The following is a 25,710-nucleotide window of genomic DNA, read 5'->3' on the forward strand; positions in this document are numbered from 1 at the left end:
GAGCTCAATACAAAACTACAATGTTTAAAGATCTCCTCCACACCTGTATTAAGGCTTTTAAAAACATCTCTTATTTGTGTCTTACATGGTTCTTGCAAAGAGTATAATTACCATATTAAAATCATTCAAATGGCTCCCTCATTAAAAGCTCCAAGCTGCTAATAATTTTCATTTCACAAGTTTAACTGCTGACATACTCTCAGTGTATGTGAACTGGATGCTTCATGTTTCCACAACACACTTTGGCTCCAAACTCTTTGTGATGTCACAAATTGTGCTCATAGTTCTGCCTCTTCAAATCAGATTTTCAGTCAGCACAGAGAAAATGTACTCTATGAGCAATTAATGTGAAAAAAGCCTTATAGTGTCAAACTCTGCATATACATCATTCTACACAGTGACGCTCAAACATTCAACTGTAGGAACAAGGAGATAAAAACATTTCTGAATGGAGGGGGACTAGTTTGCCAAGTTTGATTTATATTTAACTTTTTACACAACATTCACACTCAAGGATGAAAAAAGCAAGGATGGCTAACAGTTCGTCTCCTCAGTAGTTCAACTCTTATGCAAATGGTAATTTTCATATAAATGAGCAGACATTAAAATACACTGTATAATGTGCCTTAGCATCAAACTTTATTGTGAAGTCAGAGAATGTGGCTGTGTTGTAGAAAAAATGTATTACCTTACTGCTAACGGCCTAATTGGGCTATAAACTGTTATCCATCTCGATTTTGCAATCACAATAAGGCAGTTCCATTTTCATTAGCCTTAATAGAACTCTTTAATGAGTAACAAGTGAAGGAATGGTTCAGTACTTTAATAAACACAGTGAGACATTACTCCCCTGGTGTGTGACAGTTTCAATCAAACCTAAACGTAGGCCGCAGCAATGCAGTGATGTAGCATGTGAGCACTACAAGGCTCTCTTATTCTATAGATATGACTGTTGTGTTGTCTTAAAGAAGTGTGTGTGTGTGTGTGTGTGTGTGTGTGTGTGTGTGTGTGTGTGTGTGTGTGTACTGTATATGACTACCTGCAGGTCCTTCATGTCTTTCTCCAGACGGAGTCTCTCAGAAGTTTCAGTCTCCAGCAGCTGGGAGGCTGACTCCCCAGTGTTACGCTCATCAGCCAGTTCTGACGACAGCTCTGTAATCTGGTGCAACACACAAACATACACATTGGAATATTTACTCCATCATTAGGTGATTTTGTTTAAGGCCAAGTTTCAGGATTTATCATATTCATATAACAATAATATGAGTTACTGACACACAGGCTCATCAGGGACATGATAGAAAATACATAAGAAGTTCTTTAGCAAAGTCAAGACAGAGAATTCAGCGTATTCATATTAATGCTTGGGGAGAAAACTGACATTGCCATGGATACAGAAAAAATGTCAGAGCATATTCACAGCCATAGGAAAAAAACAGAGCAATAAAATATGGAACTCCATTAGAAAACTAGAATAACCACCTTGTAGTTGTGTACGTCCACACACCAAGGTGCTGTTTCAGAGCTATGGCATCGAATAATGGCCAGAACATTTTTTGCAGAAATTTATGATGTCACAGATAAGTCCTCTGCTGGATATAAATTGTTATGACTTCATCATTTTACCCTGTTAGATATTTCTGTAAAATGTTGTCATAATTATCATATGAATTGTTGAGTACTGGCCAAAAATGTGTTTTGTAAGGTTGCAGTGACTTTAAACTTTGACCAACAAATCTAATCAGTTCATCCTTGAGACCAAGCGGATGTTTGTGCCAAATTCAAGTCCCTCCTCAAAGCATTCCTGAGAGATGCGGTTCACTAGAATGGGATTCCATGAGATTTCAGTAACCTTGACCTCACAAAAATCTAATCAGTTCGTCCTCAAGTCCAAGTGGATGTCCATATCGACGTACGGACAACACGAAAACATAATGCCTCTGACCACGGATATTGATGGTGCGGAGCAATAAAAATGCACTTTTAAGGCACTTCCCCATTGGCTTTAATTTTCGAACCCAGAAGCCCCGTCCACTTATCACACTGTGTATGATCGCGTGGCAGGGGCTAAGACACAAGGATAAGACAAGTGAGGAAAGTAAGTATATTTAAGTCAAACGAGAAGCTGAATCATTCTGAAGTATTGTACTAACATTATAAACCTTGTACAACATACTTTGGCAATATTGCATTGAGACATGGTCGAGGCAATTAAATAAATTAATATTCTTCATCTCATGTCATAACATATGTATGTTTACCCGGCTCTCAAGGCGATCGTTGTTGAGTCTCAGCTCATTCCTCTCTTTCTCCACCTTCTCCAACTTCTGCTTCAGCTGCTGGATCTCTTCCTAAGAAGGAGAAGACAGAAGATGGTGGTGACAGACAGACATGTTTGTAAGGACACAGCAGATAGACTGAATTAATCAGCATATAAACTAATTATACACATAACTGCACTGTAATTTTGCTAAATTGTAGGTGCGTATTTATGAGTTTTCCTTCAGCACAACCTCTTAGCTGTTTTTTCACATGAACTCTAGACAATGTCTGGAAAGTCAGGTCCTGACATTATCTGGAGTTGCCTTATCACACATGCAGCCTACAACAGGAGATTGTCCATGTCAGATGTGTTGTCACCTAATACATTTTATGGTTTTGGTGGCCGGGCAGAGCATGCAGGAGGCATTAAAAACTTAATTAAATTCTGGGCAAAGTACTTGAAAATGTCAATGATATTTTATTTTGGATATGTTCAAATCAAACAGCAGCCACTACAGACATGAAATTAAATCATGCTATACTGTCTAATGTCTATATAATGTCTTACATTTATCAAAAAACATGGCCATTTCATGTGTACTAGTTCAGCAGTTGTGACCAAAAAAAAGCAACAATTTCAAAGCATGCATCATTCGCACCACACCGTGTGAGTGTGTGTGTGTGTGTATACTCACATCCTTGCCACGGATCTGTTCCTCAGTGAGCTGCACCTCTATCAGAGGTCTGACTGTGGTCAAGAGCTTCCACCATGGCCAGCCTTTGACACCACGATTCTTTTTAATATTCTTCTGGATACAACGGATGGCCAGATCCTGGATCTGTCAAACACACATGCAACAACATTAGTCAGAGGAAGAACACTGAGTAGCCAGCTGCATTTACTACATTTAACCAAAAGGAGATTTGGGGATTTTATGATGCGTCTATATAAAAATATTTTATATAGTCAATTCCTGACCTCTAAGGTAAGTAGATTTATTGTCCTCCAGCTATACATTTACGCTTTGAATATTTGTTGGACAATGAAAAAATGTATTTGTTGGACAACAAAAATATACAATACCTATACTGTATATGTCCCCTTAAAGTGGTAAATAGGCTGAGCTTTCTGTTGATATACTACAGCTCTACAGGACTCTTTTGTGTATGCAGACTGGGATATGTTGAGAGATGCTGCCACCAAGGAGAACCTGATCAATCTTGAGGAATATACACTGACAGTGATATCATATATGAGCACATGTGTTGATGTTGTCGTGATGAAGAAAAAGCAACAATAAAATCATAAAGCACCGTCAGAGCAAGACGAAGAGCTGGCATCAAGGAGGACCAGCAGAGACATCAGGAGAGACTGAAGATAGAACTCAACACCAACAACACCAAAGGTATGCGTCGGGCGATCCAGACCATCACAGGCTACAAAAGCAGGAGCATCACGAGTGAGGCCCTGTTGCCAGATAAGCTTATCACATTCTATACTCTCTTTGATCTTCGCAACAAAGAGTCAGTCCACTCAGCCTGCAGATCATCCACAGGTGAAGTGAGGGGAATCCTGCTGAGAGTAAATATGAGTAAATCTGCTGGGCCTGATTACATTCCTTACCATGTACAAATAACATGTGTTGACTACCGGTCTCGTGCTGTTTTTTTGGGATACAGCATGACAAAATAAAACATAGGTGACAAAAAGAGAAGGAGAGACATGAAAAAAATATATGTAATAATAATGTTGGTCAATATGATGCAATGACAACAACATACTAATAGCGTGGTGTAGTTTGTAGTCAAACCCGGAAATCAGTGTGCATTTTTGAACTCTTGGTTCCCCCATCTAAAAGTCTATGACGTTTTTGAAATGGTTTTCAGTTAAATGTCTCAAATAAGGTCTGTGGTTATCACAGGCTTAAGATATTTACACATTTTGTTCTACAACATAAAATACATCATTAAATGTCTCACAATATCATTATAAAGCCGTTACATGTCTTAAAAACGGCAGTTGCTAACAAATGGCTTAATGAGACTACAGTCATTGTCACAGACATTAAACTTCGTCCTGCCGAACACGGAGACTAATACACGCTATAGTCTGTCTTTACAAGCGGACTTCTGTTGCAAATTATTCTAACTCTAACTTTACAACTTGTAGTTCAATTTACAGAAAACTTGTATAGTAATTGTGTAGTAAGACACTTCCTCACCATTAGGTGGGAGTCAGTCCACTGAGGACTGACATTTGTTAATGTATTTATTAATTTTTAATACATTTCTTTTCTTTCTTTCAAATCAAATCAAATCAAATTTGATTCTTTCTTTCCTTCCACCTCTTGTCTTATACTTTAGGGTAAGGGAGTTAGGCCATGCCAACCCAATCCCATCCCACCCCCACAAGAGACCAAACCATGCAACAAGAGGGCCAGGAGGGATATTGCTGACATTTTTAACATATCACTGACACAGGTGAGTGTTATCTTCTGCAAAATATCAGCCACCATCGTCCCTGTACCCAAAAGGTCTGGAGTGTCGAGTCTAAACAACCTGAAATTTTCTATAAAAAGTCAAATGTGTGACAAAACAGGATTAAAATAAAGTACTGTGGTGTAGCAGAAAGGCTCTGGCCTGAAAATGCAGCTCTCCAGATGTGATAAATTATGTTTGATTGGTACAGACAACGTGTGTATGCATGCATGATTACTTTGTTATGCGTGCGTGCGTGCGTGCGTGCGTTGTTACGTGCAGATTGTATTTCACGCGTAACAAGAAGCTGCGTACGTATGAAGCAGCGTGTGCACGTCTGTCTGTCACTGTTTGACAAATGATGTTACGCGTTCACACACACGTGCGGTCGCAGTTTCTGATGCTACACAACTGGAAGTTGTATGGCGGTAGAATCGTGTCATAATGCGTGCGCACCTATCAACTGAACGTGTCACACGCGCGTGCTTTGACGCCTGTGCAGCAAGCAGCGCCTGACGTGTAATGTAGTTTCCCCATTGACTTATAATGGTCCCCCGTTCACACGCACGTTCACGCGTATGACTGCTGCACGCCGGTAATCACACGACGCGTAGTGACTACGCGTAACATTCATGCGTTTTTATGCGAACGCACGCATTAACGCTCGCATGAAGATAATTGAACATTTTTGTCACACGCTCACATGTAGGCGGAAATGACGTGCGCAAACTATGTCACGCGTAACAAGATGCTGCGTGCGTACGAAGCAGCGTGCGCACGTCTGTCTGTCACTGTTTGACAAATGTTGTCACGCGTTCACACACGCGTGCGGTCGCAGACCGCAGACAAACTGCGACCGGAAGTTGATCTGCACCGTGCGCAACACACCGCGTACTTAAGCTTGATTTATGCTTCTGCGTCGCGGCGACGGCGTAGCTACGTCGTCGACGCAGACCCCTACGCAGACCCTGCGCCGTAGCCTGACGTGCGCCTCCAAAAAATCCTGACTACGCGTCACGTCGACGCGTCGAGACGCGAACGGCAAGGACTGGGATTGGTCCGCTCAGACCGTCATTCCGGCAGTTGCTTTTCCGGTCAACAGTATAACAACACCGCCAGTTACTTCTGCTGCTTGCATGCTTGTCTCCTATTGCTTGTGAACTCCATGCTTTGTGAGATCCCAGCAGGGCAGGAGGAGTATTGGTGTTGTGTAGCATGTAGCTTGTAGCCCCACACTGTGACCAGAATGCTACACAGCATATCCGCTCTGACCGCAACTGCAGTGCAAGAGAGCAAGAACCCCCCGAAACCAATCCCCCCCCCCCCCCCCCCCCCTCGCGGCTTGGCGGTGAATTGAACGCGTTCCCTCGACGCAGAACTTCGAATGCTCAATGACGGCGTAGGGTCGACGACGTAGCTCCGCCGTCGCCGCGACGCAGAAGCATAAACTAGGCTTCAGACGCCTCGCGTAGTTGGCCTTTTCATTTTATTGAAGTGTCGTCAACCAGGGGAGGCAGCAGTGAGCCAGACACTGCTGCCAGAATTATAAAAGAAGAATGAGAAGGAGGAGAAGTGTTTTTTTTGTTATATATATATATATGTATGTATGTATAAAAAACGCTGCTGCTCGAGTCCTCAGTGGGACCAGGACGGTGGATCATTGATAAAAGTGCGGGCTTCCCCCGCCCCTCCCAACAAAAGTCCTGGGAGTGTGTTGCAGCTGTTCAGGTGCACAAACCTAACGCACCTCTCCAGCGGTCCCAGCAGTTCTCAATGAAGTGATTACCTGCGGGGGGCGTGGTTAACTTACAAATGTTTGTCATTGATTTTGTGTCTTATGTGAGAAACAAAGTAAAAGAAACAGCAACAGAACTCTTTCTCTGTCTTCACTGAACACATGAATCATGTCATGTAAAAGCCTGTATGTCTGTATCTCGTATTGGATCGATTGCGCCATCAACTGGATGAACATGGAACACAGAACAACTACGCGAGGCGTCTAAGTACGCGGTGTGTTGCGCACGGTGCAGATCAACTTCCGGTCGCACATCAGAAACTGCGACCGCACGCGTGTGTGAACGCGTGACAACATTTGTCAAACAGTGACAGACAGACGTGCGCACGCTGCTTCGTACGCACGCAGCTTCTTGTTACGCGTGAAATACAGTCTGCACGTAACAACGCACGCACGCACGCACGCATAACAAAATTCTCATGCGTGCACACACCCGTTGCTGCGCATCTCTCTGGTTGTTTTGACATTGATATACCTTCATAGAAGTTGATCTGCATCGCGCGCACCAGTCCATGTACATGAATGCCTCACATAGTTGGCCTTTTCATTTTATTGAATTGTAGTCAACCAGGGGAGGCAGCAGTGAGCCATACACTGCCTGCCAGAATTTCAAAAGAAGAAGGAGAAGGAGAAGGAGATATATATATATATATACACATATATATATATAAAAGGTTGCTGCTCGAGTCCTCAGTGGGACCAGGAGGGTGGATCGTGTCACTCCAGTCATCAGATCTTTGGACTGTCTCCCTGTCTGTCTGTGCGTGCGTGCGTGCGTGCGTTGTTACGTGCAGATTGTATTTCACGCGTAACAAGAAGCTGCGTGCGTATGAAGCAGCGTGCGCACGTCTGTCTGTCACTGTTTGACAAATGTTATCACGCGTTCACACACACACACGTGCGGTCGCAGTTTCTGATGTGGGACCGGAAGTTGATCTGCACCGTGCGCAACACTCCGCGTACTTTGACGCCTCGTGTAGTTGGCCTTTTCATTTTTATTGAAGTGTAATCAACCAGGGGAGGCAGCAGTGAGCCATACATTGCCTGCCAGAATTATAAAAGAAGAATGAGAAGGGGGAGGAGGAGAAGTGGTTTTTTTTGTTATATATATATATATATATATATATATATATATATATATATATATATGTATAAAAAACGCTGCTGCTCGAGTCCTCAGTGGGACCAGGACGGTGGATCATTGATAAAAGTGCGTGCTTCCCCCGCCCTTCCCAACAAAAGTCCTGGGAGTGTGTTGCAGCTGTTCAGGTGCACAAACCTAACGCACCTCTCCAGTGGTCCCAGCAGTTCTCAATGAACTGATTACCTGCGGGGGGCGTGGTTAACTTACAAATGTTTGTCATTGATTTTGTGTCTTATGTGAGAAACAAAGTAAAAGAAACAGCAACAGAACTCTTTCTCTGTCTTCACTGAACACATGAATCATGTCATGTAAAAGTCTGTATGTCTGTATCTCGTATTGGATCGATGGCACCATCTACTGGATGAACATGGAACACAGAACAACTACGCGAGGCGTCAAAGTACGCGGAGTGTTGCGCACGGTGCAGATCGACTTCCGGTCGCACATCAGAAACTGCGACCGCACGTGTGTGTGAACGCGTGACAACATTTGTCAAACAGTGACATACAGACGTGCGCACGCTGCTTCATACGCACGCAGCTTCTTGTTACGCGTGACATAGTTTGCGCACGTCATTTGCGCCTACGTGTGAGCGTGTGACAAAAATGTTCAATTATCTTCATGCGAGCGTTAATGCGTGCGTTCGCATAAAAACGCATGAATGTTACGCGTAGTCACTACGCGTAGTGTGATTACCGGCATGCAGCAGTCATCACGCATGAACGTGCGTGTGACCATTATAAGTCAATGAGGAAACTACATTAGACGTCAGGCGTCAAAGCACGCGCGTGTGACACGTCCAGTTGATACGTGCGCACGCATTATGACACGATTCTACCGCCACACACACACACACACACACACACACACACACACACACACACACACACACACACACACACACACACACACACACACACACACACACACACACACACACACACACACACACACACACACACACAGCAGCAGCTTCTGCTTGTCACCACCTGTTCCCAGTCAAGGGGTGGAGGTAGGGCAGGGGTTCTGTCTTTAGGCAACTATTTAATTAGGCTCAGTGTTGGTTGGCTGGCAGGGGAATCCCCCATGCTCCTCCACTCTCAACTGTTCCCCATGAATGTCAAAGAGATAGAGAGGGGGGGGCAGACTGCATGGCTTCAAAGCAGTGAGCAGATCCCTTCTATTTGTCTATTCCCCCATGGTGAGGCACAGTCTCTCTTTCTCCAGTTTCCTTCCTTTTTCTATTTTGTCATTTTCATTCTCCATCTCACTTATTTCCCGCAGTGCTGTCAACACTGCACGGCCGGGGGGATAATCCTGATTTAGCACACGGTGAATCAGTTTCAAATCAGCTATTAATATTTTCACTAGCCGATTTGGTCGATTTTTTAACACACTGCAATAATAAAGCCTTTAACAGGTCAATCCTATATCTGGCTGTCAGGCTCACTCAAAGTACACTGGCAAGAGTTCCCTATTACCTTTCATGAATGGAGATGCTGCAGTCTGCAAGTTTGTTTTTTTTTCTGCATTAGTGATTCAATGCATTTACGTTCTTTAATCAGCTCTCACCTCAGTTTGTATTTTGGATGGCTGAATCAGCCATTTCCGCACTGTATTCAAATCACCTTCAAACACACAAGGGTTTCAAAGAAAACTTCAACTGGATCAATGACAAAAGTCTCACTGTTTGCTGTTCACTCTCCTACAACTGGATCAGAGCGGTATTGCAATTTTTCCTATTGTTTCTGCTACACAGGAATGATTAACCATGAGAGGATTTGGATTGGAACGGAGAAAACTTCTTCACAGCCTCGTGACCACAGGACTTCACTCTGGCACCATAAAACTGGCTCCCCAGGAGCATCAAAGCCCAAATGGCAGAAAGATGGCTTAGGATGGAGCCACTACTATGATGATGATGATGATGATGATGATAACACATGGCCCAGGGTTTAGAAGGAAGTATTGTATAAACTGTTCTTGGCCTGTGTAAATACTGATCCACAGCACATGCCTGTTGTTCTGCCCTCTGTTGAGTGCATGTGTGGCTGTTTAGCAAAGTTTTGTGTCTTGCAGTGCCCTCTGTTGGCTATTCAGCAGCAGCAGTAGTATTACAGCAGAGTTAATGAGTCATGGTGGAGAGCAGAGTGCTACTGGTTCTCCTGCTGCATCTTTCATCTTTCTACATTGTTGCCTTGGACACTATTTGTCTGTAAGTGTTATGGTTATACATTTTTTGCATGTTAGAAGCATATATAAAGATATATCCTAAGAATATAGTGCTGTAGTTTGTTTACTTGAGACAGAAAAATTTGTGAATTGATAGCTAGCATACCTCTGAGATAATGATTAGCAGAGTGACTCAGCACGTTCTATTTTTCTCTGAACCTTACATTGTGCTTATTGTATGTGCTCTGGTCATGTTCTGATTTCTGTTTGTCATTTGTGCTTTTGTTGCAGTTTTACAAGTAAAATTCTTCATTAAATCCAAGAGAAGTTACAGTTTTTATTGGGGAACTGCATACTGTTCGCTAACTGTCTAGCTTTGAATACGGCAACTCATTGCGAAGACCGTATACCTGTCTGTTAACACACACTACAGCGTTTCACACCCTACAACACCAGAAGCAGGAACAATTCTTAGACAAATAGTGTGTTGTTTTAAATTCTCTGTTTCATTTTACTGTGCCCTGTAATTATACCAATGTATACATGGATATATCTGATGTTCTTACATAATGACCATGCATATCATTTTATATCTAAACTCACAGTTGTGGTACTTGAACATTAGCTGTGAATCCACCATCTAAGAGATTTCACAGTCTGTTCAACCAACGACTGACAAATATACACCTGTTTTTGACAATTTATGTGTGATTTTGTCCATTTTAACTTTGATAAAAACAAGGTTGTGTCACAACTTCTGTCTGTCTACAATATAAGGGCTGCAGGGTCTTTATCCTTCTTATGATCTTTTTTATTTGGGGAAAAAAAACAAAAACCCAACCATTTATTGCTAGTTGTGTTTGCACCACCATCATTATAGTTAATTATAAGCTTCATTGTGACTCTGACAAACAGACACTTATATCTCACCTTCTAACAATTTCTTGATCTCTTTACTCTAAAAAAAAAAAAAAAATCACCAGAACAGCAGGAAGTCACAATCCAAAGACCATAATCCACTTGAGAAGAAAATGACTATACAATGGCATCAATTGCATGAGATTACCATCAAGCCCGAGACATGAAGGCCAAAACTGAGTCCTTCGTAATAAAAATAAACTAAAATGGTAATGAAAAAAAGACAGGGACTCAAAGCTGAATCTCTTTCCAGTCACACACACATACACACACAAAAAATTGTTGGATCTACTAAAACTGTGCACCAAATAAAATGTGTGTTGGCATGAGAAAACTCCCACAAGCAAAACCAAAACTTCTGTGATAACACACAATAACAGAAAATCAACAGATCCCCACTGGCAACATGAAGGGTCAGTCAATGCATGGCAGCAATGTTCTCCACTTGTCAGGTTCAGTCTGGTGGAACAACATGCACGCACGCACAAAATTCGCTCCTCCTCGATGCACCATGCCAACTGCTATTTTATGGAAGACTTTACATCTACTGAGGGGTAGGTGTAAAATTTAAGTTGTAACTAATGCCTACGTTGGAACTATATCAGTTGGTGCAACCCTTAAAATGTTGATCATAAATTAGAAATTACATTCAAACTAGGCTAAGTTTGAACTTACGCATAGCTGGTGCAACCAAGTGCAGGTGACTGTGGAAGAAAGTCTATGACAGTCAGGAATTCTCCTATTTATATTTTTACCATATATACGGTTGGGGCCAAACGTCTGAGACGTCATTGAAAATCTCTAATATTGTCAAATAATCCTGGATGTAATTAGAAAGTTTGAGGAAAGTAAGTAAAAGTGTCAGAAGTCAAGTTACTATTCTAAGCAAAGAGAGGCTTTCTCAGCGTCAAATCATGCAAGACTCAGGGTTTAGAAGGCGGCAGTGCATGGAACTCTAATACTCTTTGTAGAAACTGGATCAGACCACCTGCTGCCCCTCCCCTTTAGAGCAACATCTTCAGGAGAATGAAATCCCACAGCCACTGATCAATACTAAAGTGGTTGAAGTTAAGGTGGTGGCATCCCAGTGGAGAGGTGTAGCAGACTGACAGCTCTATGATCATTCATTCAGGCCTGTTTTGCTTTGGCAGATTGACAGCTGATCAACCGGAAACTGTGATCTGAAGCTCATATTTAGTGTTACACTAAGGCATAAGCCCAGGGGGGAGGGCAGCATTAAAATGACTAGAAGCCACCAGGAAACAACTAAAGTAGCTCAAGTCCATCTCAGAGGAAATGTTTTCACAACTGTTGGCTTTGTGCTCTCAAGATATTTTACACTGATTTTGCTAAGGCCACAAACAGATATGCAATCCCTAGCAGTTAATTAAAGGTGGGGAAGGTGATTTTGGTGAAATCAGTTAATTATTGAGTCGCATTCCCAGGTCGTCAAATACAGCTGCTTTGGGTCAGTATTAAGCCCGAAATTCTAACCCAAAGCCTTGGTATTTGACGACATGGGAAAGAGACTAAACAATCAACTATCTTTCTTTGTCGTTAAATTCATTACAGTTACCACCACAAAACACTTCTTTATCAAGTATGACATAACAATATTAACAGCAGTAAAAATGAGGCTACAATGATGTACCATGATTGTAATCACTATGTGCAGCAGTCTTACCTTCCTCTTCTTGAAGGCATGTCTAGCAAGGTATCCCCTGCATGCAGCCTGGAACATAGAGATGTTCCTCCTTGTCTGAACGTCCCGCTGCTCCTCCAGCCTGGACAAAGTTCCTGCCCTGAAGAACACCTGCAGGAGGAGAGAAGGAGTTAAGTAACACAAGATTATTTCCTTAAAGGTAGGAACACATGGCCACATACAGCTGCAAATACCTGTCCAGGGTAGAAATTGTTCTCAATCTTCGCACAGTAATGTACTTCAATATGTTAAGCAAGTGATTGTAAAAGTTGCTAGGATTTCATGTGGATTTCAACCCACTTGAAATCCTATTGGTTTGTAAGCATGATTACTTTTAAGAGCTCTCCTAAACTCCATGTTGATATGATCTGATTTTAAGAAATGGCAAAAACCTTAATGGATCTTTGCCCAAATAACTTATAATAGCTTTTATAAATGGAAAAATGCCAACCCTGCAATTAACAATTTTCACAATGAAGTCCAATACTATATCCAAAATCCCAAAATCCAAATCACTTTTATGTACCATGACCCACCACATCATTCTTATCTCTTGCATATTACTGACCTCTAACATGCAGCTGGAATAGCATAACCCTAACCCTAACTCAACAGCTATAGCCCTTACAACCTAAACTAAAATAGCATTAGTGACGGCTGTGTCCACAAGTATGCAGTTACCTATAGTTCCCTCAAACAATGTAATGAAGACGCGCACCAGAGGGGATTTAGAAGTGGGTAAATGCAATGCCGACTGAAAAATATTTAGTTTATTTAACTTAGTTCACAGAGGAGATGTTGAAGTTAAATATCAGCTGAAGCAGTCATATTAACAATCGTTTGACCACATTCATCTGCTTCCAGAGGAGTCAATCAGCCGAAATACAGACAGCGCCACTCTGCCATTGCTGAGCACATTGTGGTCAAACGGGGTATGAGTAAAAATCGTGTCATCAGAATTTTACGGTCATTATCAGGATTCAAGCACTCTGCTACCACCTAGCATCTACAGTTATCAAGTGCAGTACCCCCTTTAACTACTGCAGCGTCACCGTGGTACTGCAGCAGCAAACAAGTCTTATGAAAGGAGAAGCATCTGTACACCCATCAGCCAAAACATTAAAACCATTGACAGGTGAAGTGAATAACATTATGCGTCCCTTTACAATGCAATGTTCTGCTGGGAAACATTGGGTCCTGGCATTCAGGATGTGAATGTTCTTTGACATGTACCAATCCACCCAAGTACAACCTCTCATGGCTATGACATTAACTGATGACAGTGTTACCCAACATTCTACTGAACTTGAAGTACTAGGGAGGCTATGGAACTGCCAGTCTGCAGTCAAGAAGGCAGACACCATTTCAGCCTATGCCTCCCTACAGACTCTCAATTTCCTGGCCATGACGGAGAACTGGATCACCCCAGAAAACACTGCCACTCCAGCTGCCCTCTCACCTGCCTACTCATTCTCACACTCCCCAAGAAAGGTCGCGGAGGAGGAACTGGACTCCTCATCACACCCATGTGGTCCTACCAGGTCCTTCCCCTGGACCACCTACCCAGATCTGCACTTGAATTCCACGCTGTCTCTGTCACCCTTCCTTTCAAGCTCAACATTGTGATCTATCACCCCCCTCCCGGTCCTCTCCGTAACTTCTTTGATGAGATGGACGCCCTCCTAAGCTGCTCCCCTGACCCCGCTACACCTCACACGGTCACCACCCGCCACAACCTGAAATCCCTCTTTCCCCGACTCTCTCCTCAATTGTTCTGTCCTCACTACCATCCACAGAACAATTCTCTCTAATGTCCACCGAGGGAGCCTCCTCCACTCTGTTATCCTCACTCACCTCCTCTTTAGACGCTCTCTGTCCCCTCCACTCCCGACCAGCAAAGTAACAGACATCAGCTCCTCATTTACTCCTATGCCCATCCAGAAAGCACCTCCCCCAACCCTCACCTCTGATGGCCTTACCTGCTTCAGCCCTATCTCCTCTGAAGATGTTCACACACTAGTTACTAGTTACGATTCCCTCCTCCCTTCTACAAGACATCTCACACGACGGCCTTATTTCAGCTCCTTTCAAGACAGCTACAGTAAAGCCACTCCTAAAGAAAGCCACCCTAGACTCAGCTAACATCCGAAACTACAGACCTGTGTCTCATCTTTCATTGCTCTCTAAAACCCTGCAACGCGCTGTCTACAAACAACTGTCCACCTATCTTTCACAAAACAACCTCAATCAGTCAGGCTTCAGGACTGCTCACTCCACTGAGACGGCCCTCCTCACAGTGACTGAGTCCCTCCGTGCCGCCAGAGCCTCGTCCCACTCATCCGTCCTCATTCTCCTCGACCTATATTCTGCATTTGAAGTCAACCACCAAATCCTCCTCTCCATTCTGGCTAAACTTGGCATCGCTGACGCTGCTCTAACCTGGTTCACATCACACCTGACAAATCGCACCTTTCAGGTCATATGGAATGGCTCCTTGTCCAAACCCTGCTTTCTGAAAACTTGTGTCCCTCAAGGCTCAGTACTAGGACCACTTCTGTTTTCATTATACACTAGATCACTAGGCTCTGCAATCATACCACATGGATTCTCTTACCACAGTTATGCAGACGACACCCAACTGTTCCTCTCTTTTCCCCCATCCTCCGACACCCACGTTGCAACACGCATTTTGGAATGTCTGGCAGACATCTCCGCTTGGACAACTGCGCACCACCTCAAGCTCAACCTTAATAAAAATGAACTCCTCTTCAACCCAGGTAAAGACTGCCCTCACATGGACCTGTCAGTCACTGTCGAGGATGTCACAGTATCGCCTTCATCGACTGCGAGGAACCTGGGCATAATCCTACGACAACGGACTATCCTGCACCCCCAATATCACTGCTGTGGCCCGATCCTGCAGATTTGCACTCTACAACATCTGCCGGATCCGGTCTTTCCTCATAAAGGACGCAACGCAACTCCTGGTCCAAGCACTGGTCATCTCCCGCCTGGACTACAGCAACTCGCTCTTGGCTGGACTCCCAGCCTCCGCGACTAAACTGCTGCAGCACGCCTTGTTTTCAATCTACCCAAATTTTCCCATGTGACTCCCCCGGCTTCGATTCAAGACAATGGTACTGGCCTTCAAGGCCGTCAACGGAACTGCACCCATCTACCTCCAAACACTGGTCAGACTACACACCCCAGCGCAAGCACTTCACTCCACTACATCAGCTGGCTGGCTGGTACCGCCATCGCTGAGAGCAAACAAAGGTCGTTCAGCGAAGTCACGACTCTTCTCTGTTCTGGCGCCTCAGTGGTGGAATGAACTCCCAACCAATGTCAGGACAGCAGAGTCGCTCGCCCTCTTCCGCAAAAGACTCAAGACTCACTTTTTCAGACTTCACCTCGACCCCGCATAGCACGACTCCCTCCCACCCCCAAATGGGGGGAAAAATACATGCAAATGCATACTTGCCCTTTTGCCCTTTCTGCTCAATATTTACCAATTTCTTAACTGTCAAGAGCAACTATCTCAGTGATTTTCCTAGCCTGATTATTATAGTCTCACCCAGAAAAATTCCTGTCTCTTTCATCCCCTTTGCTGATGATTTGGTGCTACTTTCTGAATACCAATGAGCGCACAATTTCATTTTTGACTGTAAAGAGTCACAATGGGCTGCTACTGGGCCCTATGCACAAGCATCATGCATCATAATGCCTCTAACTCCTTCCTAGATAATTTGTCTGGGGACAGACATTGCTCTGTTCCTCCACCCTGAATTAGCTGGCAGCTCCTTGAGGAAGCAGACTCATTAAGCAGAGTTTGAGTGATGCTTTGTCCTTCAGAGGACCTCACTGTTCCTTACTCTGACTGTTCCTAACTCTGACTGTAATTTTCAAAATTGGTTGAGGAGATAGTAGGGCTTGGAGTATTGCCAAGAATAAAGAATGTTGTTCAGATGTCATGTGGACCTTGTGACTGCACCACTGTATAACAATGTTGTGCTGTGGAATAAATATATACGCATCCTGCAAGCATTTTGTGACGTAGGCACTCTACATACATAACTGTTCCCTTGACAGTCCATCCAAACAGCAGGTATTTCTAAAGCGCACAGTGACAATCAAATGGCAGTGGTTCGCACTGTCACCACATGTTAAAATAGTCTGCAAACAAATGTAGGAGGGATGGTCTCATGGATACATAGTGTGTGACAAGGCGGGGGTAAGGGAAACAGGTAGTAGTGGCTCACAACAACTCAAGGTAGATAAGAGCGATGTGTTAGTGTTGTCAAGGTGGAGGTGGGGGGTCATCGGAGAAGGGGCTTGTAAATCAAATGAGAAAAACTGGTCAACTTTAAAGGTTAGTCCAGCTTAAGTGACCCTGGGTCGTAGTTGTCACTAACTCGGTGGCTAACCCCCTTCACGAAGTGAAGTGTACACACAATGCACTGCTACAGTAACAGCTATAACATTACTGTAATTGTGTAAGTACATCAGTGTACTCAAAGACCAGCAGAAACCCTAACGTGCAGAGTACAAAGTAAATGTATTTGTTATTTTGACGCTACATTCACAAAAAGAACAAAACAATCTATTTTATAAAATGGCATGTGGAGAATGAACTGAGGAGTCTCACAGCCTGAGGATTGAAGCTGCTTTGTACTTTGGTGGTATGGCAGCAGGAACTTCTGTATCATTTGCCAGATGGCAGCAAGGGTGAACTGACTGTGGCTGTGGCCATCTTTTAGTACCCTTTGGGCTTTTTGCAGACATCTCACTTCACCGATATCACTGATGCTCTGTAAATGGGTGCCAATGATGTTCTGGGCGATTTTAATTACCTGCTGCAGAGCCAAGTTTGTGATGTTTCCAGTAAGGATGCTTTGTATTGCTCCTCTGTAAAAGTGCAAAAGTACCAGAATTTGGCTCCAGAATTTTGTCTCCCTAATTTTCATTCAGAAGTAGAGCCTTTTTTTTTTTTTTACCAAGGGTGGCAACGTTTGCTGACCAAGATCGATCCTCTGTGACGGTCATTCTGAGGAACTTAAAACTGTTCAGCTTCTCCACCTCAGCTCCACTGATGTAGGCAGGGGTGTGTGTCTTTGCCTCCTTTTCTCTTAAATCAACAATCAGCTCCTTGGTTTTGCTGACGTTGAGCAGTAGCTTGTTCTCTGTGCACCACTCTGCAAGATTTCCTCCCAATATGAACTCACATTGTTGTTTGTAATGCGGCTGATAATGGTGGTATTGTCTGCATATTTTGCCATAGACTTCTCTTGATGTCTGGGAGTGCAGTCTTGGGTGTACAGTGTGAACAAGAGCGGAACAGGAACAGAGCACACAGCCCTGGGGGCTCTGGTGTTGAGCACTAACATAGAAACGGTGTGACTGCCAGTACGTACTCTCTGGGGTCTGCCTGTGAGAAAGTCCAATATCCAATTCCTGAGTGTGGTAGTCAAGCCCAAAGTGACATTGTATTAAATGCTGAGCTGAATCAACAAACAGCATTCTGATGTAGCTGTTCTTATTCTCATTGTGTGTGAAGACTGATTGGATGGCAGTGAATATGGCATTCTCTGTGGATCTGTCTGAATGTGTCCGGGTGAGGGTCCAAGCTTGTAGGGATGTTGTCTTTGATGTGTCTTTGAGAACCAGTTTCTCAAAACACGTAATCAGGATGGTGGTAAGTGCAACAGGGCAGTAGTCGTTAAAACTAGACACAGCAGACTTTTTAGGTACAGGGATGATTATGGCTGTCATAAGGCCTGTGAGAGTGGGATGTCAAAAACGTTAGTTGTCACTGTGAGTCTGCTGCTCCTATATGGTGTGTAATTGTGTGTTGGCATGACATTTTTTCTGAATATTAACACTCTACAGGATGAGTGGGTGGGTGTACGGTATCCCATATCAGAACTCTGGTATGAAATGCAGTTGTGGGCAGATGATGGCAAACTAGCTAAGGAGGAGACAACACATCTGGTTAGCATGAACTGCTATGCTCCTTGAAGACCCATTTGTTAGTGCAGGTATGGTTTAATGATATCAGGCAGACGGCCACATACAAGTTGGCAGTGAACCACTGGGGCAGTTTGGCAGTGAGAGGTGGGCCATCTGCCAGTCTGGAAAAGACACAGCCACTTGCACGGTCCACACTTCATGTGTCATGGGTGACACGATTATGTTGGATGATAATCATTCTGACAACAAAGCTAAGGTAATAATATTTTGTGTGTTATACTTTTTAGTTTGAGGGATAAGCGGCAAATTTAAACTAAATAAAAAAAGGGTTCGCTTTGTGTCATTTATTCCACTGGATGTTGACTGATTTAAAAGAGGATGCTCTGTTACTGCTGCTTCAACAAAAAGCCTCTGTGATTATTGCCACACCTACAGTATAGACCAAACTGAATATAGCAGAGATGTGACGGCAGACAGCAGTGGAACAAACTGGCTTTTACATCAACATTTTATGTTGGCTAAGTTGCTAACAAAGGTATATCTTGCTGTTGGCTTATTATTATGAAAACAATAACATAGCTAGTTTTCTGCCTATTCCGATTTGGAGAATTTTATAATAAAATCTTTCTTGCCAAACAGAATCAAAAGCCTTTTTAAAATCAATAAAACATGCAAACATTTTACCCTTGTTTTTTTGGTGTGTGTGATCATTAATTGGCGTGTGTAGGGTACAAACGTGCTCGGTGGTGCAGTGATTCGGTAAAAAGACAATTTACCCTTTACTCAGGACATTGTGTTCCATAAGGAAGGCCATCATCCAGGCATTGATAATGTTGCAAATCTTCCCCAAATCACTGCTCATGCAAATGCAGCATTGGTTCTTAGGGTGCATTTTATCTCAACTCTTACTGTATGTATTGTGGAAAAAAGCCCCCGGCTCCAGATCTCAGGAAAGCGATCTGACTGAAGAACGAGATTGAACAACTGAAGCAGGGCCTGTTTCAGCTGAGGGCTGCCGTGTTTCAGCATCTCTGTCCTGAAGCAATCAGGTCCCTGTTTTCCCAGATTTCAGTTTTTTTATGTTGCTTCTAATTCTTTCATTGTAATTAGGTAATCAAGAGGGTCTGATTATTTTTGATCGCTGATTCAAGGATTGTCAGTTTTCTTGGATATAAGATTTTTATGTGAAATTTCATCATATAGTTTTCAAAATAATTTTTCCAGAGATTGCCATTTTGTTGAGCGAGGTTGTCTTTTTTGTCGTTTTGTTATTTCTCTTTCACCTCGTTTCTTCTTATGTGCATTCTCTCAGTGTTATACATAAGTTTGTCTCAGGTATGTGTTTTGTGGCTGACGGCGTTTTAGGTTGGGCTGCTGTCTTAATTTCTTTGTCATTTTTTCCATTCCTTGTTGTGCCACTCTTCCTTTGTCAGTCTCTGTTTGGATACAGAGCTGTTCTTAGTCACTTCCAAAACAAATGCACATGCTAGCCAGATCAAGATCTTGTGACATTCTGTGATGTCAATCTTTGTTTCACCACTTTCAAACACTGACATTATTGTTATTAATGTACTGATTTGACAGTAAATCATTTTCAGAACATCAACTTTTTCAAGCATTTCAATAAGTACTGTACATTGAGTATGTAGTTATTGCCCAGTCTGACTGGGCAGACACCTAATATATGTCTGTTAGTACAAAAAGTAACAACAAGTAATGTAAATCCAGTGTATTAACAATAAGGCAACCCCACTCTGAGTCAGCTAATTTATTCATTATTCCAAATGATTCCCACAATGCACGAAGTACATAGTATAAAAATAAAGACATAGATAATAGATGAAGTAAGTGACCCAGTGTGTGGGTTGGTTAGACCTGTGTGTGTCTTGTCCACTAGTATAAACAATGTAAATCAAGACGCATTAGTAACATTAGTAAAATGAACACCACAGAACAAAAAAGTTGATGTGGAACTTTATCTAAACTTGGGAAAAGTAGGGAGCTAAGTATAGACTGACACGCACCAACACTTAGACAAGGTTAAACTTCCTGCAATATCTGCCAAGTAACTTCTCTAATTGACAGCTAAAGGCGCTCTCTGTGCTTTATTCCACAGACATTCACAGATCTAATTAACAAAACCATCAGCCTGTCTTTTTCCTTGTGATTAGCTGGGTGTTTTTATCTCAAAGAGTTGGAGTCTGGCAGTGTCTGACTGCTGCTTGGCAAGGGTCACTGATACAAACAGTCAAAAAGATCAGCTCCTCTCCATGAATAGAAAAATATTTCACACACTACAACTAGTGAAACTGAGAAGTGGGAATACTTGTCAAAACAGCGGAACAAAACACCACTGACTTCTCCATGCCCACCACAGCTTTTGTTAGAAAGGTAGGTGAGTAGAATGGGAAATGCTTTCTTATTATCTATTTAATTGTGTTCAAATTAAAAGACTTGAAGTTGTGACTAGAAGCAAAGATTCCCCTTGATAGTGCAACAAAAGATACAAAAGCCCAAAGGTCAAACTGCCCATGGTGAGAGACACAGCTTTTGCTTTATTTGATGGAAAGCATGCAGTGTTTTATGTCAATTTTAAGGGTTTCTTGCAATTGACTGGCGACTGCCACATTCCAACAAAGATTTTTCCTAAGGTTGAGGTTGAAACATGATTCAACAAGGGCAGGGATCTTCAACATTTTTCAGGCCAACAATCCCTTAGCTGATAGAGAGATGGAGTAGGGACACCCTTCTACATGTTGTATAAAATTATGTTTCATATTAAACTAGGCCTACAGTAATGTGTAGGGCAGCCTAAAGTGCCATGTATAAACAAGTCAGCAGCAGTTGTGTGGCTAATGCAGGGGGTGAGGCTAACATCCCTTACAATTTCTCCACTGGTTTCTGAGATGGAGGGTATGTCAGAGACTCTTCCTTGGTAAGTTACACAACAATCCACTGTGTCTCACAAGATTGTCCATACGCTTAGGATAATAATAGATAACTGGCCAACATGTTTAAATAATATGTAGTTAGCTAACCAGTTTGTTGTTTTTGATAGGCCCTGCAGTTTGATTTAGCATACAGTTAGGTTAGCTTGCTCACAGGATTAGATGACGAATCATTGGTAGATTTTACGGCTGGGACAATATGCTTTTCTTCCAATTCAGTATTTTCACAATACTGCAATTCAGTATGTATTGTGGTTCTTAAGTATTGCGATTCAATATTGTGATTTATTGCAATTTTTACTGGCTAGACCATGGAAAAAAGAATCATACATGTCTACAGTCATAAGACATACTGTATTTATTTCTTATTTCAGTAGCATCATTGCTGTACTTAGTTTATTTCAACAGATCATGTAAAATACTGTATATACCTGCAAGTATGAGTGCATGTTGTTTTATGTTAAACATGTGAACTACAATGAATCACTTGTTGAGATAATATTGTTGCGACCCCGATGCTTATTTCCATTAACCTGTTTACCGTTATGTGTTAGCATCAAGCTAAGGGAGTAAGCACTAGTCATTTAAAATCAATTCAAGGGGTGCCCCGGTTGCTCAGTTGGTAGAGCGTGTGCCTCATATAAGGAGGCTGTGTCCTCACCGGGGCAGCCCACGTTCAATTCCAGCCTGTGGCTGCATGTCATCCCCACTCTTTCTCCGTATTTCCTGTCACTATCTGCCTGTGTTGTGGAAATTATGTTATTATTGACAAATTAATCTATGCTTATAATTTGTTGGTTTCTTGTTAAGGTGTATTTACAGTACAGAAAACAGGGAGATTTTTCACCAAAACATGAGCAACAAGGCATTTCTATAAATATGCTTGTTTCAGATATAGGGGTCTATCTGCTGTTAAAGTGGCTACCATTTGAAAAGTTACAGCGTTAAGGTCCAAGGTTAACGGTCTTTATTTGTATAATGAGATGAAAAGTGTGCGTGAGCATGTGTATGACTCCACTTACCCTGCTCAGCCCCATGTGGTAGCTGCTCTTCTCCAGCTCCAAGGACTCCAGCAACTCTTCCACTGCCTGGAAACCAGTAAAGCAAACAGTTAGACAGATAAGCAAAAGCCACCACTGCTCGTTCTAGGCCTTACCTCTTCATGGCCACATAACCAAGTTGCCCAGAAGATGCTAGCCTGGCACCATAGCAACAAACACCATGTTACCTTAACACCAGAAAACACAAACACAAACACCTCCCCCTGATCTGCCTCAGGGGACATGATAGGACATAACAAGTCAGACAGAGAAGCTTCTCAGGTCCCTTTTCTGTTTCATCGATTGTGTCAACTCAACCTTTTAAAAGACAAACTGCAGACTGTTTGGTGAATAGGGCTCAACTCAGAGCGTTTTGAAGGCTGATGCTAGAATGTCAATATCTGAATTGTAATTTGGTTGAATATGTTGAATTAGGCTATTTGGAGTGCCTTAATCCACAGAGCATGTACACTATGTCATGACAGTCTTCCGTTTCAATGATTTCAATGAGCGTGTGCCTCCTTATATGAGGCACACGCTCTACCAACTGAGCAACCGGGGCACCCCTTGAATTGATTTTAAATGACTAGTGCTTACTCCCTTAGCTCCAGTTCTCAGATCTTTACACTGGCTTCCTGTCAGTCAAAGAATAGATTTCAAAATCCTGTTGTTGGTTTATAAAGCACTGAATGGTTTCGGGCCAAAATACATTTCTGATCTGCTACCACGTTATGAACCACCCAGACCTCTGAGGTCATCAGGCTCAGGTCTGCTTTCAGTCCCTAGAGTCAAAACTAGACATGGAGAAGCAGCGTTCAGTTACTATGCGCCACACATCTGGAACAAACTCCCAGAAAACTGCAGGTCTGCTCCGACTCTCACCTCTTTTAAATCAAGGCTGAAGACCTTTCTGTTTGCCACAGCCTTTCACTGAAGCAATTTTAAGTCTTTGAACTGCACTGTGACTTTTATTTTTTCTCTATTTTAGCCTACTTTCCTATTTCTTAACTTGTTTTAATGTTTTGTTTTAATGTCTATTTCTTAACTTGTTTTAATGTTTTGTTTAAATGTCTATTCCTCAACTTGTTTTAATGTTTTGTTTTAATGTATCTTAAATGTTTTACTGTAATTGTATGCGCCTGTAAAGCACTTTGAGTTGCCCTGTGTCTGAATTGTGCTATACAAATAAACTTGCCTTGCCTTGCCTTGCCTTACAGCTCTCATGTTTCTGTGATGGAATGAGTGGAACACATACTAATTTGTCACAAAAAAACATTCATGAAGTTTGGTTCGGTAATTAATTTATTATAGGTCTATAGCAAAATGTGACCAAATCTGCTGGATCAAAAATATACATAAAGCAACTTGAATGATCAATTTTGGTGATTATAGAAAGTTGTGTTATACAAATTTGCTTTGTAACATGGCCTCTTAACTTCTTCTGAGTGATTCTGATTGATAACGACTGATGACTCTTCTGGGACCATTTTAATAGGGCTTGTTTGATACACCCACTAGACTCAGCCACCATCACAGCTCAGCATTGATCTGACGGAGTGCATTATTGATTTGAACAAGTCAGGAAAGTCATTTGGAGCCATTTCAAAGCAGTTACAGGTCCCAAGAAATCCACCAGTTGTCAGTCTGAGTGCTGTTTTGAGTTGGCCTTTTTTTTTTTTTATTTGTTATTTTTAACTTACTGTTTTTGTTCAGCTTTATAGATTGTCAGACACTGGCATCCGAGTATAAAGCCAGTGTACCACAGTCTACAACACTGTTTTAAAGACCTTTTAAAGCATGTAGATTACTGAAACTCTCCAGTGATATGATAATAATATGCAATGGATCATCAGGCACTCCGGGACAGGACGATGACAGGAATGTTGTGTGATGTGGTGGATTGTCTCTGCCGTTAGCCTGGTTGGTCTGAAAAGCTCTTGGCAGGTATACCATCTGGCTACTGACATCATGGCTACATTACACTATAAGGGGAATTGACAGAACTGGGCTGTCAGCAGCAGAAAGACAGGGCTTTTTGTTTGGTAAAAAAAAAAAAATCTCAGGCTCAGCAAACCAGTATTCTCTTTTTGTCACTTTCTTTCTGTGAAAAACAGCTCACTCAGATTATTCCTCCAATTATACGCCCTTCTCAGTCTTAGACCGCCTTCTTTCATACATCTTGCTTTCTTTCTTTCTTCTCTGCTGTTCATTCCCATCTACCCAGAGAACTGGGAACCATTAGTTCTTTCTGAATGGGCTATCCTCTCTGATCTTATCGACCAGGAACCTTGTGAGCCACTTTAATGCCAATGTGTTGTGGTGTGTTAAAGAGAGGATAGCTTGATCTGATTAATTAATCCAGTTAAATCTTCTCTGTTTACAGTGACAATTCACTCAGTGTTCTCTTTAAATATTCATCATTTAAAAAGACATATGCAAAGAGGCAGGCACTCAGTTAACTAGGTTTCACCTATAAATATAAGAAACCTTGGCACATCAGTTGAGACGGCCTTAAAGGTAAAGTGATTCTGACAAAACATTCATTTAATTTCAACTCAACAGCCAAACAAATAAACCCCTCCCTTCTATGCTCCACGCTATGCCCCTTATATTCATGGATGCGAAGCGCTAAGGCAATAACACTAACAACTGGGCTAGCTGACCAAAAAATAAATATGGTGAAATCCAAATTGGCCAAAGGTAAGTCAAACTCAATAGGTAACATTACACAGGTGAAGATGTGTAATTCCAAGGACAAGAATGTGAGGTCTGCTCTAGCAAGTAAAATACTGTATTTTTGTACTAAGTTGGCCATGTAATATCTCCAATGATATATATTTATCATTAGTAGCACATTGGAGTGGTGGTTTCCCTGTTGCTGATTGGCTAGAATAGTGTTGTTTGGTTTCGGCCTCATTTACAGAGCAAGTGCTGTGTACGAACACCAGATTTGTTTTTCAGCGCAAACAGAGAACAAACACCTAGCAGCCCATGAGGAGGTATTCTCTGAATTTGACAGAGAGTGTTTTGGATTAGAATTGCTGACTGCACTTTTAATGTAGATATGTTTTTCCTCCAGTAGCCCCACCTTCCCTCATAAAGGCTAATCACGCCTTTGTGCAAAGCTGCTATATACTGCCTGAACAGAATGTAGAGAAGACATTTATCATATGCTCAGGGATGTTCCTAAACTGTTCTGCCTCCTATACAAAAGGAATGGAAAGATAATGAGACAAGAAAAAAAAAGTGGAAAGAGACAAGAAAATAGGAGGGCAGAGGGAGAG

General features: G+C 42.3%; 1 protein-coding gene across 6 annotated transcripts in view; it reads right to left on the reverse strand.

Annotated features, from left to right (window-relative positions):
* myo18ab (myosin XVIIIA b) overlaps positions 1-25,710 on the reverse strand; it is a 182,098-nt gene that overhangs the window by 65,735 nt on the left and 90,653 nt on the right. For all 6 annotated transcript variants that reach the window (XM_084351390.1, XM_084351389.1, XM_084351387.1 and 3 more), the window contains 5 exons: positions 22,409-22,474; positions 12,454-12,582; positions 2,958-3,101; positions 2,262-2,351; positions 1,040-1,159 (listed from right to left, as the gene is read on the reverse strand). In XM_084351390.1, coding sequence (XP_084207516.1) covers positions 1,040-1,159; positions 2,262-2,351; positions 2,958-3,101; positions 12,454-12,582; positions 22,409-22,474 — 549 coding nt within the window. The remainder of the gene's footprint in view (positions 1-1,039; positions 1,160-2,261; positions 2,352-2,957; positions 3,102-12,453; positions 12,583-22,408; positions 22,475-25,710) is intronic.

Source organism: Pagrus pagrus (genome assembly GCF_965226575.1).
Source record: "Pagrus pagrus genome assembly, chromosome: 4".
NCBI classification, from domain to species: domain Eukaryota; kingdom Metazoa; phylum Chordata; class Actinopteri; order Spariformes; family Sparidae; genus Pagrus; species Pagrus pagrus.